We start from the raw sequence: 12,847 nt of genomic DNA on the forward strand, positions 1-12,847 counted from the left end.
CCACTCCACGGAGGAGGTCCACATCTGGAACTCCACTCCATGGAGGAGATCCACATCTGGAACTGACAGCCAACTGGAAAGTCCCTGGCTGAAAAGGTCACAGGTCTCAGTGAGGATGCAACTACCACTGTCTTGTTAAATAGATGGAATCTGCTTGTTAAATCACCTTTTAAACACTTCTGATTATGTCTGTAGATTGCTGCTGCTGTCAGCCTTGGTCAAAAAGGGAAACTTTCTTTCCGCAATGGGTGTTGTACGTCAGAGACTCATAAGGCATCAAACTTCTGAGATGACTTGACTGTTGCTCAGGCATAGTTGCTCAACACTCTGTCACAGATGAGGGAAACTAATCCAACATCTATATCACCCCATCCAAGGATCAAAGGAAAATAAAGAAGGGAAGGCAGAAAGAACGTAAGAGCTGGAGGAAGAGGTGCAGTGCTGTGTAGAAATTTCCTTCAATTGAAGCATTGTCTCCTGGGAAAAGGACAGAGGTTCCTAAGGCTCAGGAAATAAACAAAACTTGACCAGCTTAGAAAGCGGGAACTTACAAGATTCATGAATTCATGAAGTCCTTCTCCAAGGTTGTATTAGACACATCTGCTGGGAAAAGGAGATTCTGCAGCTGGCCAGATGCCTGCAAGCTCTGCAGGAAGCTTCAGTGATGCAGATCTTATGAGTCATCACTGGGGGTGGGCATTTCAGTGCCGCAGCTGCCTTTGAGTCATCTAGACTCCTGTTAAGCAACTGTTCCTGCATACTTCTGCAAGGGACCACAACAGACTCACTGGTTCACTAAGCTAGACTACCGTAGGACTGTTCCTTTGGTCTGTTATCAGTGATATCTAGGTAAATAAGTGTTTGCTCACGTCTCTCCAGGAAACGTCTCCTAACAACTTCCTAGGGAAGTGATCCTTCCCTAATTTAACTTTATAAAGTATCACAACACATAAGCCAGCCTATTAAAGCTGTTCAGAGCTACTTGCTACCAACTGTCTATCCTGAGGAAAAACAATTATGAAGGTGCTGAGGTATCCAATTAAACAGGGGAAAAAACACTTGCTAGTAGACTTCCTTGGCTACCAGTAAGTAGTACTTAATATACACAAGCTTCCAGACTGCTCCAACAGATCCTCATAAAACAAGGCTACTATAAAGAAAATATTTACAGAAAGTTATAAGATGTGTCCATTTCTCTTAGTGGAAAGCTTAAGATGTTTTGAACTGGAACAAGATCTTATTAGACGGACATCTTCTTTAGACCAAATCAGAAGACTCTCAGCAAAGAGTCAGTCCAGTTCCACCCAGAGTAGTGTCTATGGACCTGTGCTCTGGAGTTCAGAGTGCAGAGAGTGAAGGCTGACTTTGTTGTTGTTTTGAAATAGTGTCATTTAGCCCAGGCTGGCCTTACACTTACTACATATGGAAGCTGGCTTTGAATTCTTGATTCTCTAGTTTCTACCTCCTGAGTGCTGAGGTTACAGGTATGAGTCACCAAACCTGGCTTGAGAGTAGGCATTTTAAAACATGTATAACAACCTAATGTAACTGTGAAACTTTTATTATACTTTTCAAATCATCTATATACAAAAGTTTAAAAAGCAAATAGCTACCAGCATAAAATTGGTTATTACACACAAATAGATAGCTTTTAGGTGTGAGCACTGGTTTCTACCTGTTGTGATAAGGAATTATTATCTCATCTGATCTTCTTAATAACCTACTGAGGTGGGATCATTCCTATTTCATGAGGGAAGAGCTGATAAGATAGTAATCAAGATGAAACTCTCTATGTATACTGGCAAAAATAAGGCTGACTTGGCCCTTCTAATCATATTAGTGGCTTTTGAATCTATAGGAATCGACATTATGCAGAGTTAATAACAATATAATGGAGAGAATAATAGTCTCCTCAATGGTGCCATGTCTCTGTCTCAGGAACCTTTGAAGAGGCTGCCTTGGATGGCAAAGAGACTCTCAAATAGGTTGAGAATGTTAGAGGGAAATTGTCCTTGTTAGTTTCTGTCAACTTGTCCTCTGCAAAGAAGGAACCCCACCTGAGGCACTGCCCCCATAAACTAGCCTGTAGGCAAGTCTGTGTGGCATTTTCTTGATTAATGATAGCTGGAGGGCCCAGCCCATGGTGGGCAATGCCGCCTCTAACTAAGCATGTGGTCCTCTGGTCCTGAGCTATACAGAACAGTAGCTGAGCAGCCACGGGAACAAGCCAGTGAGCAGTCTCCCTTCATGATCTCGCCTTCAGCTCTGCCTCCAGGTTGAGTTCCTGCCCTATTTCCTTCTATGACAGACTGTAAACTGTAATCTGAAATAAACCCATTGATCCCCAAGTTACTTTTGGTCATGGCATTTTATCATGGAAAAACAAGAGTAAATGAAGACAGACTATTATACTAGATTATCCAGATAGGTTCAGTTGTAACTATAAGGGGCGGGGTCTTTATAAGGGGATGTGGGAGACAGGAGTGTCAGAGGCAGGAGGATGAGAAGCTATAGCAAAGCAGAGGTGACAGTGATGTCACTGAGGCACCAGTTCCGGAGCCAGTGGTCTGCAGGAAGCCCGCAGCAGGTGGCAAAGTCAAGGAAATGGGCCTCACTCCTTCCTGGACCTTCAGTGTACCAGTCCCTGCTGACACTTGACACTGGCCAAGTGAGATGAACTCTGAGCTGCTGATCTCTACAGCTATCAGATAACAAACTTACATGGCTTGCGACACCTTGTTACTGGGTCAAAAGGAAGGAATCTAGAACATTTCCCAGTGTTTCCAGATGAATGAAATGAACACGCGCGCACAGATATAAAGGATACAAATCCATTCTGATAACAGTGCACCAGTTTCTTGACACAATCAAGTTGTTTTTCTTCTAAGTCATCCTAAAACAAATGGGCTGTTAGTTCTTTTGTGTCATTAAATTGGTTAAGATTTTAAAAAATATATTCAGTGTATAGACACATTAAAATTACTAAGTCTTACATAAAAAGCAAATGTATATATGGATACAGTACCACATTAAAAAGAAAACGAGATGGCTCAGAGGTTAAGAGCACTGACTATTCTTCCAGAGGTCCTGAGTTCAATTCCCAGCAACCACATGGTGGCTCACAACCATCTGTAATGAGATCTGGCTCCCTTTTCTGGCCTGAAGGGATACATGCAGGCAAAACACTGTATACATAATTAAAGTAAAAATTTAAAAAAAAAAAAGAAAGAAAACAAGAAAGGCTAAATATAAGAGGAAAAAGAACTGAATTCAGTAATGGACATGAGTTTTCAGAGGAAATAAAGCAAATTGGTTTTCTATTAATCTGTAATGCAGTTTTTGTTTTTGTGATGGATAAATACATAAAATATACTAAAAACTGAAACAAAATTTTATGTGAAGCTTCACAGCTTCTGTTCTGAATGCCAATTCTGACTGTTCACTGAGTCATATAGACTTTCAGTATAGTTAATACTCCTCTACACAGTAATGTGTTTTCAAAACTTGTGTCAACTAAAAACAAAACCCCTGATATGTGTTGTTTTCTTTCATCTCACACTTACTTATTGTATATGTGTGTGCACATACATGCATTCTATGGCATGTATGAGGACATCAGTAGACAATATTCAGGGGTTTGTTCTCTCCTTCCACCATGTGGGTTCTGGGGATTGAAATCAAGTAGTCAGGTTTGACAGCAAATGCCTTTACTCAGTGAGTTTTCTTGCCTGCCTCTACCCCCTTTCAAATTAACCTGTTCATGAAAAGTGCAATCACTGTCTATATTTTCCATGCTGCCTTCAAAAACAACTAATAGGAACTCTCCACAGTTGTGGGTTTTTTTAATGCAGATATATCTGCAATTTAAACATTTAAATTCACAAAAAGTAGTCATCAAAAGATAAATTGCTCTTGGTGGTTTTTATTTTTGTTCTCTAAAAAAGTAGAGACTAAAAATGTTAAAGCAATAGCTAAATGTTTGTGTTTACTAATCATAGGATGTTACTTTGTTTTGGTGGTTAAACCTGAGTCAATCTATTTTCTATTTATTAAAAAATGTGCATTCCTCATGCCTTTAATCCCAGCACTTGGGAGGCAGAGCCAGGTGGATCTCTGTGAGATGGAGGCCAGCCTGGGCTACAGAGCGAGATCCAGGACAGGCACCAAATTTACACAGAGAAACCCTGTGTCGAAACAACAAAGCAATGGGCATTCATCTTTGAAAATGACTACAGGTAATTCTACAGTGAGTACTAACTCTGAGGCACTTACCAATACTGCCGTGACATTAGGAGAGTACTGTGCGTAAACATGTATGCATGCACAGTTACTATCTCTTTTCCCAATACGTTTTTTTTTGAGGTTTATATAAGAATATTTTCTTTGTATTCTCATCATTTTTCTTAAAACAAATCATCTTTGTATATATATAAATCTGTCTACATGTCCAGATTAAAGTTTTCTACTAGTTCTTTAGTGTCCTTTTGGTATGGTCTCTTCTCTAGTCCTACTTGGCAAGAATTATTAGCACAGGACAGATGGCTCTTTCTCTACTCTTGAGGTATTAGCCCAAGATAGACAGTCTTTTCTCTACTCTTGAAGTGTTAACCCAAGATCGAAAGTCCTTTCTCTACTCTTGCAGATCCTTCTGATTATAGCCAATATGGTTGGGTTTGACCCTCTTATGAAAACAAATTGGTTCTCATACTAAATTTAAATTCCTTGAATATAAAACATATATTGTGGAGAAAGTTTTCAACAAAAGAGGTAAACAATATTCATATTACAGAGAATGCCTATTATTGTTCAGGGAAATGTGAGTCTCTGAGATAGCAAAGTAACTTCTCCTCAAAGGTTACTCACCTTATCAGTCTCTTCAAGGAGTTTGATGATATGATTAAGGTCCATGGGCTTGAAAATACCCTAGAAACACACAGCTCTTACTATTCCACCCCAGAGGAATAAAGAAATTAAGTCAAACACACACATTCCCACACCCCCACCCACAACGCCACACATGTGTTCTTTGAAATTTTCACACAGTGCATCTCAATCATATGTTACCCACTCCCTCTCTCCACCTTCCCAACCCCCTTTTCCCCATTGTATCTTCCTTCCTGCTTCCAGTTCTTTTATCTTTTTTATAACCTACTGAGTCGAATTAAAGCCACCCATATGCCATGGCTATGAAGTTATTAAATCAGGCATAGGCAACCTGGCAGAGGCGGCCCCTCAAAGAAAAGTGACTCTTAGTCCCATAGCAGCCATCAATTGCTAATAGCTCCTCAGCCAGGGGTGGGGCCTTGGAGAACCTCCCAATATTGTTAACCATAACTATTAAATTGTTAAATTTGCCATTAACAAATAGTTTGGTAAACATAATTTTGCCTTTGGAGATTTGGAGTTTTAACAGTGCCCGTCGCCTACGGTTACTGTCTCTTTCTCTGTTCTTCCTATGTTTTCAGATTTTATGGATACAGATACAGCTAATGGCAAATAGGATAGGATAGCCTTTATGTTATAACTTTTGAAATAATTGCTTTGAGGGTTAGACAATGGTACTGAAGTGGAAACTTGGTGCATGAACTTTTTTTATTCAATTTTTCTTCCTCACATAACCTTTAATTAAAAAATGGAAAGCATGGGCAGCGGTGGCACACATCTTTAATCCCAGCATTCGGGAAGTAGAGCCAGGCTCTACTCTGTGATCTCTGTGAGTTCAAGGCCAGCCTAGTCTACATAGTGAAATCCAGGACAGGCAATAAAACTACCAGAGAAACCCTGTCTCAAAAAAAAAAAAAAAAAAAGAAAGAAAGGAAGGAAGGAAGGAAGGAAGGAAGGAAGGAAGAAAAGAAAAGAAAAGAAAAAGAAAGCAGCAAGGAATTCTTTTGTGTTTATCCCACACCATCACTTGATGTTGCTCTGTACACATTCTACTTTCCCAGCCTTCCATAAGTTTTAATTGGCAGGCTCTGTGTTTCAAGTTTCAGGCATACTGTCCTGATCTCAGGTGGCTATCAGCATGGAATCATACAGAAGGCTCTGGATGTCATACAAAGAAGTTAGGAAGCCATGGAATGTTTTGAGAGTGAATATATAAATGGACAATGGCCAGACTTGTCTGTTGACAATCACTTATGTAGTCTAGCTTGAACTCAGGCCCAGCCTGAAAATCCCACAGCAATCCGTGAAGGCAAGCCATAACTTCTACAGAAACATGCTCAGAAAAATCAAAGTTTGGTCATTGACTTCCAGCTGCTAGACTGTTTACCTCCTGATTTCAACTCGGTACCAATCAGAGAAAGCCAAAAAGAAACAGCCAGCATAAAATACACAATTATGCTTCACACTGCAATTACATAGGACGCCCAGCCTCCAGCCTACCTCATGCTTCTCCATGGCAACCATTTCTAATCATCACAACACACCCTCCACATCAAGCTTTTGTGCCAGTCTTGCATTCTCAGCCCAAAATAAGCAATGCCAAATGACTCCTTCCCAACAGCAAGTGTTGACTAAACAGTCTCTGTCTAATCAGGGTGGTCTTCCTCAGGATTTAGCCAGAAGAATGAAACAATGAAATGATTACTTTTTTTTTTTCAGTGCGGTGATCTAGAGAGAGCTATGAGGTAGAAAATTAGTGTGTAACTTCAGCAACGGATACAGGCCACTGTAAGTGGACTCAACACACCCAGGAGGTCGAGTTTGCAGGATCTAATAAGTGACTTGATGCAAAGAGGGGAAAGAAAAAAAAAAAGGTGAGGGTGAGTTGCTAGCTTGAGGAATGATAAGAGACAGACAGTGCTGGGAAGAGGTTTGTACTGGGGTGGAGGAGGAGCTCTCTCATAGGTTTCTAGTGACGTCATGGTACTGGCTGATGACCCCACTTCCCATCTTGAATATCAGCTGCAGTCTGGTGTGAGCATCAGGACACCTGATGAAACCTGAGCACAGGCTTCTGAATCATGGACTCAATGTAGTAACTGGAGGTTTGGGGTACATTAGACAACTAATCACAACCCAACGTTGCATGTCCACACTGTGTCAGGCATTATTCTAGGTGCTAATGGTATGAAAGGAAAAGACACAAAATCTGCTTACATAAACAACATGCTGTGGGGGGGCATTAAGTCAATAAGTTCTATAGTATAAGATATGATGACAAAGTTCTAGAGAAAATTAAATGGCTATAAAGTACTGGCTTGCTTGAGAAGTATCATTTCACACTCAGCAGTCAGTGAAGGACTGACTCACCGAGAGGGTACAATTTTAGCGAAGTCTTGGAGGAGGTGGAGGAGTAAGCTGTGGCTAAGGAAGGGATAATGTCCATGCAGTGGGCACAGGAAGTGCAAAAGCCTGGGGCTAGAACCCTTGGCAAACTTGAAAAGCCAGAAGGTCAGAGTGACTGGAGCACAGAAGAGTGTGTAAGCTGGGGCCTAAGTTTCTACTCTGAACCCAGAGTAAAAGAGCTCATGGAAAGGCACGAAACTATTAAGATATATTTCTTGTCCATAAAGAACACATAATCTAATGGAAAGCATCTAAAAATGAAGCAATGACTAACATAACATAAGCTATGATTAGGTAAGAAGCTGCAGGATCCAACGCTAGGACGATTCCATTCCTGAGGAGATAGATAGATGAGGATGAAAATGAACGGGAAACATGTCCTGTTGAAGAGGAGCCGGACCTGAAGATAGGCCAAGGTTAGAGAAATCCATAAGACGAGAAGAGGCCATGCATTCAAACGATTTAACATCACCACCTATGTGCTTAGGCATTGTACTGGGCATTGCACCAAAAATGCTGCAGAAAAAGACTAGTGAGATTCTGCCCTCACGGAGGTGAAATTAAGCAGTGCATCGGATCCACAGAGAGAACGGAACTCAGGCACGGCGGGGCCAGCACTGAGCTTCGACAGCACCAGTTCAGTGGTTCTGGTGCTTCAACGGGGCTTGGGGGAACACTTCAAGGTCCCACACTGGTGATTACAGCTGATTAAATTTGCAGTAGGCCCAGATGTGCCCAGTATTTCCCAAAAGCTCCCCGGGAGACTGGGATGGTCATCTCCATTTCGGGATCACTCACCAAATACAGGCTGGTTTTATAGAATAGGGGAAAAGCCTAGAGAAGTTAAGCAATTTCGAGGCAATTTTATTAGATATGGTAAGCAACAGTATCCTGAAAGGAAGTGAAGGTGTGCCTAGGTGAGGAAGGAGCATAACAAAGTGTGAAATGGTATCTCGAGACAACAGCGTGGGCAGAGAATAGAGGAGCGGATGGGCAGGCCACAGGGGCTGACGATCTGACGGTGTCTGCAGTGAGAGAGAAAAGGGGGGCCAGCAGGTCTTCTGAAGAGCTGCTTGCAGCCTCTTACTTTTTGTAACACGACATTACCTGGTCTGGCTGGGGGAGGGCTAGAATTGTGTTTCACTGTTACTGTTTTGTAAGTGGAAACACAGGAAACTATTTCTGGCAAGTTTTCCAGGAATTAGTTATGAAACTCCACAGCACTGTTTCTACCATCCTGCCGCTAGACTGCACGGAGTTCTGCTCAGAGTGGGAAATGAGTCCTTCACCTAACAGCATCAGCATTACCTGGAAATCTGCTAGGAAAGGGGAACACAGGGCCCAGCCCAGAGCTGCAGAATCCAGTCTGCACTTTACAAGATCCCATGTTCTTCATGCACACACTGAGTGTGAGAAGCTCCACTCTAAGGGGATGCCTGACTCTTTAGAACTGGGGAGGGGAGCATTAAAATAGATCTGAAATAAACAAAGGGTCATCAACTAGATGCTCCTGGTTTCCATTTGAGCAAGGAAAACTGCATTGCTATTGTATCTCCTTTCTCAGAAAACAAAGACTTGATCTTTACTGCCCAATGTCCCTACTGGCCAATGGATGAACAGAGCTAGGAGCCCTAGAACTATTTCTAGAAAAGCAACCCCACAGTACCAGACCTAATAAAGGTTTAGTTAACGGTGAACATCATCAGAGTTTAATGAAACAAAAATTGAAGGGAAAGCTGTCGTGATTAGAGTCATCAATGATAACCACATGGATCTTTACAATATGTGTTGGGTATATGGCACTAAATGCTTCGCAAATCTTTCTTAAATATTGTAGGAGAAAGGCAGTTATAAATATCTTTCACAGATGAAGAGCATGAGACTTTTTCTATGTTAATTAGTTTGATTGTTTCTTTTTTTTTTTTTTAATTTATTTTATGTTAGGGGAGAGGTTGCCAGGGCAGAGGGTAGACACAATGGAACAGGGAGATGAACGGGATCAGGATGCATGATGTGAAATCCACCAAGAATCAATAAAAAAGAAAAAGAAAAAAGAAAAGGAAAGCAACTTCACCAAACAAAATAAGTAATTAAAAACTGATCACTAAATTCTAGTAGGGTTTTATTGTTTTGAAATCTAAAAAAAAGGATAGTTTTCTTAAAGCTTTAAGAATCATTCTTGTAGGCATAGTCAAAATTCTTATACAGAAAAAAATTAAATTAAAACGCTCAAGTTGAATATTTATGAAAATCACAACAATAAAAAAGCACTTATTTCTGATTAAAATTCCAGATTCTTAAACCACTGTTTTCTCTGTTTACGACTGGCTTCAAATTTACACTCTGCATTTTCCATATTCCATTTTAGGTGAGGAGGAGAACCGCGGTGGTCTGGAGAGTCCGTGCAGGAACTCTGGCCTCCTGCAGGTGGTTTTTATGCCGACCAGGGTTACTCATTGTGTAAGCCAGGTATGGACTTGAAAGTGTACCGAAGAGGGTTGGAGAGATGGTTTAATGGGTAAAGGCACTTGCTGCCAACACTGAGAGCATCAGTTCAACACCTGGGACCCACTTGGCGGCACAAGGCAACTAACTCCTGCAAGCTGTCCTCTGACCTCCACACAGGTGCTGTGGCATGCACACCCGCTCCAATGCCCCAGACACACACACACACACACACACACACACACACACACACACACAATGTACAAAATAACTTCCACATTTTATCTGTTCCTAGGTAATACTATTCAAAAGCTAATTTCTCCAAACACATACACACACACACACACACACACACACACACACACACGTACAAAATAACTTCCACATTTTATCTGCTTCTAGGTAGTACTATTCAAAAGCTAATTTCTCCAAATACACACACACACACACACACACACACACACACACACACACACACACACACGTTAGATTTAAAGGCTTGGAATTTAAGACAGTCCTTAAAAGTACAAGTAGACAAAAATAGCATTTTTGTTTGTTTGTTTTTCGAGACAGGGTTTCTCTGTGTAGTTTTGCGCCTTTCCTGGAACTCATCTGGTAGCCCAGGCTGGCCTCAAACTCACAGAGATCCACCCGCCTCTGCCTCCCGAGTGCTAGGATTAAAGGCGTGCACCACCACTGCCCAGCCAAAATAGCATCTTTATAGCAGGAAACCTTTAGCTGCTAAAATTTAAATTTAAATTTCAAAGACTCCGTGAGTTTTAATGAAAAATGCTATTGTAAGCTTTAGTTGCCTCCTGGATAAAGAATGCTGGTGATAACTGCGTATTTCAGCATATGCAGTGTACCTAAGCTTTCTATGTGCATTATCTAAGCTATACAGAGTCCTTACAGTGAATATTTTACAGCTTTTTTGAATCTATTAATTTGTTTATTTTGTATGGGGAGGCAGGTGTGGAGGTGAGAAAACGAGCTGGGGAGTCAGTTCTCCTTCTGGGGCACTCTGGGTGGAAGTCAGGCTGTCCAGCACCCGTGCTCACTGAGCCGCTCACCAGGCCTTACATTAAGCTTAATGCAGTGGACATCAGCACCATCAGCACCTCCACTGCTACCACCACCTGCCTTTGATTCCACAGTTCCACAAGCAAAAGTGGAATGTTTTCAAAGAATGGAAATAGTAAGCATCCAAAGATCTTTCTCTGCTGACGTGAGCAGAGGGCTAAAGGTTATCATCTTAAATGTTACTAGGAATATCAGGCCTCACAGTGAGTAAAGAAACTGAGTGCCAGGTCAGGCTGTGGTGGTGCACGCCTTCGACCCAGTACTCCAGAGTCAGAAGCAGTTGGATCTCTGTGAGTTCAAGGCCAGCCTGGTCTACAGAGCAGGTTCCAGGACAGTCTACATGGAGAAACTGTGTCAAAAAACCGAAAGGAGGAGGAGGAGGAGGAGGAGGAGGAGGAGAAATTATAAAAGCAACTACAAAAAAATCCAAGAAGAGTGAGATATCACTTTGATTTCTAATTCTAAATTGTTTTCTATTCCATTTATTTAGGTAGATGTTGCCCCCCCCCCCAGCACTTTTTAAAAATGTGACTACTCATAGAAGAAAAGACAGAAACACACAAGTCACATACAGCTATGTTACAGACTTTTGTTTGTTTGGTTGGTTTTTTGAGACAGGGTTTCTGTGTGTAGCTTTGGAGCTTGTCCTGGAACTCGCTCTGTAGACCAAGCTGGCCTCCTGCCTCTGCCTCCCAAGTACTGGGATCAAAGGTATGAGCCACCATGCCCGGTCATTTTTTTTTTTTTTTTAAATCTTTTTAGTGATCTACTGAAAGTATTTCTCTTTGTAAACCCCTGTTTGTCTGTCTCATGAAATCTTTGCCCCAAAGAAACCACTGAGAGCCAAACTCACCTACTTCTTAGTGCCCAGTGCCTAGAAATATAGTGGCAATGTTGAGCTTCCTTGTAGCCCTGGGAGTGGAGAGAGCTGTGGTCGCTTACACGTCTCTGCTCTTGTACAGGAATACCTCCACAAAACTGATTAGGTAAATTCCCCTGGCATCTTTTTTTTATGTAAAAGTGCTGTGCTCTGCGGGCTGCTGCGTAAACGCATGACGGTCCTCAGAGACCTCAACCCAATTCCCACAGAAGTCCCGAGTCAATTGGCTACTCCCAAGTAACTCTCCAAGGCTCCAGGATGTGAACGCAGGAGACAGAGTTCCTGACGTAGCTTGAGACTTGTGAACCCCCAACAGGAATTCCCATAGAGGCCCCCCAACACCATTAGTGTAGGGCAAGGCGAGAGGTTCCTCAACCCAACTTTAAAAACTTAGCTTTGCATTTATCACAAAAAGCAAACCCGAAACCTACTATAAACACAATAAAGAAAATCAATTCTGTCTCCAACTCTCCAACAGCACCTGCATAACAGTGAATACAAATTTAAACCCGAGGAATGCCACTTTATAACGGATCTACAGACAAAATCCCATCACAAACAGTAATCTGGTTATCAAATCAAATGTCACTAAGAGCGATTCCTTCCTTTCGTGGCCATACTTCAAAGAGGAGTTAGTCTCTCCAGGAGGACCACGCTGCCAGAGTCCCCAGACAGGTTGGCTGACGACATCCAGCCCCCCATCGCCAGCCGCACGCCCCCCAGGGACCAGCTCCGCGCATCTCCGTCCCCGCAGGCTCACTCTAGTCCTGGATTCCACCCGGTTGCCCCGGAGCCTCACGCCCTTCCCCGCCCCTGCTGCAGCCCGGCGGTACCTGACTATCCTCATGCTGGGTCACTACCCCAAACACCGGGATCGTGCGGGGACTGTAGGTCTTGGTCCTGACGGCCGCCTCGGCGGCGTCCGCCGTGGCCGAAGCCTCCACTGTGGACATGGCTGGGGGCGGAAGCCTGCGGTCCTAGGTGTGCCACGAGCCCTGCCGGAGAACACGCAGCGCGGCCCGAGCTAGGGAGACCGAAGAGCCCGAAGGTCGGGCCGTGGCCCCCGCCTCCGCCACGCAGTGGACATCCCGCGGCTGCTACCGGCCACACGCCAGGCGCACTCCAGTTGTTAACACAAGCCCGAGCGTTGCT

General features: G+C 42.8%; 1 protein-coding gene across 2 annotated transcripts in view; it reads right to left on the reverse strand.

Moving 5' to 3' along the window:
• Window positions 1–12,814, reverse strand: part of Cfap69 (cilia and flagella associated protein 69) — a 66,276-nt gene extending 53,462 nt beyond the window's left edge. For both annotated transcript variants that reach the window (XM_037203530.1, XM_028862444.2), the window contains exons 1-3: window positions 12,529–12,814; window positions 4,864–4,923; window positions 2,828–2,893 (exon numbers count right to left, since the gene is read on the reverse strand). In XM_037203530.1, the coding sequence (XP_037059425.1) occupies window positions 2,828–2,893; window positions 4,864–4,923; window positions 12,529–12,648 (246 nt within the window). In that variant the 5' untranslated portion in view covers window positions 12,649–12,814. The remainder of the gene's footprint in view (window positions 1–2,827; window positions 2,894–4,863; window positions 4,924–12,528) is intronic.
• Window positions 12,815–12,847: the final 33 nt, after the last annotated feature.

This window comes from Peromyscus leucopus, chromosome 3 (assembly GCF_004664715.2).
Source record: "Peromyscus leucopus breed LL Stock chromosome 3, UCI_PerLeu_2.1, whole genome shotgun sequence".
NCBI classification, from domain to species: Eukaryota; Metazoa; Chordata; class Mammalia; order Rodentia; family Cricetidae; genus Peromyscus; species Peromyscus leucopus.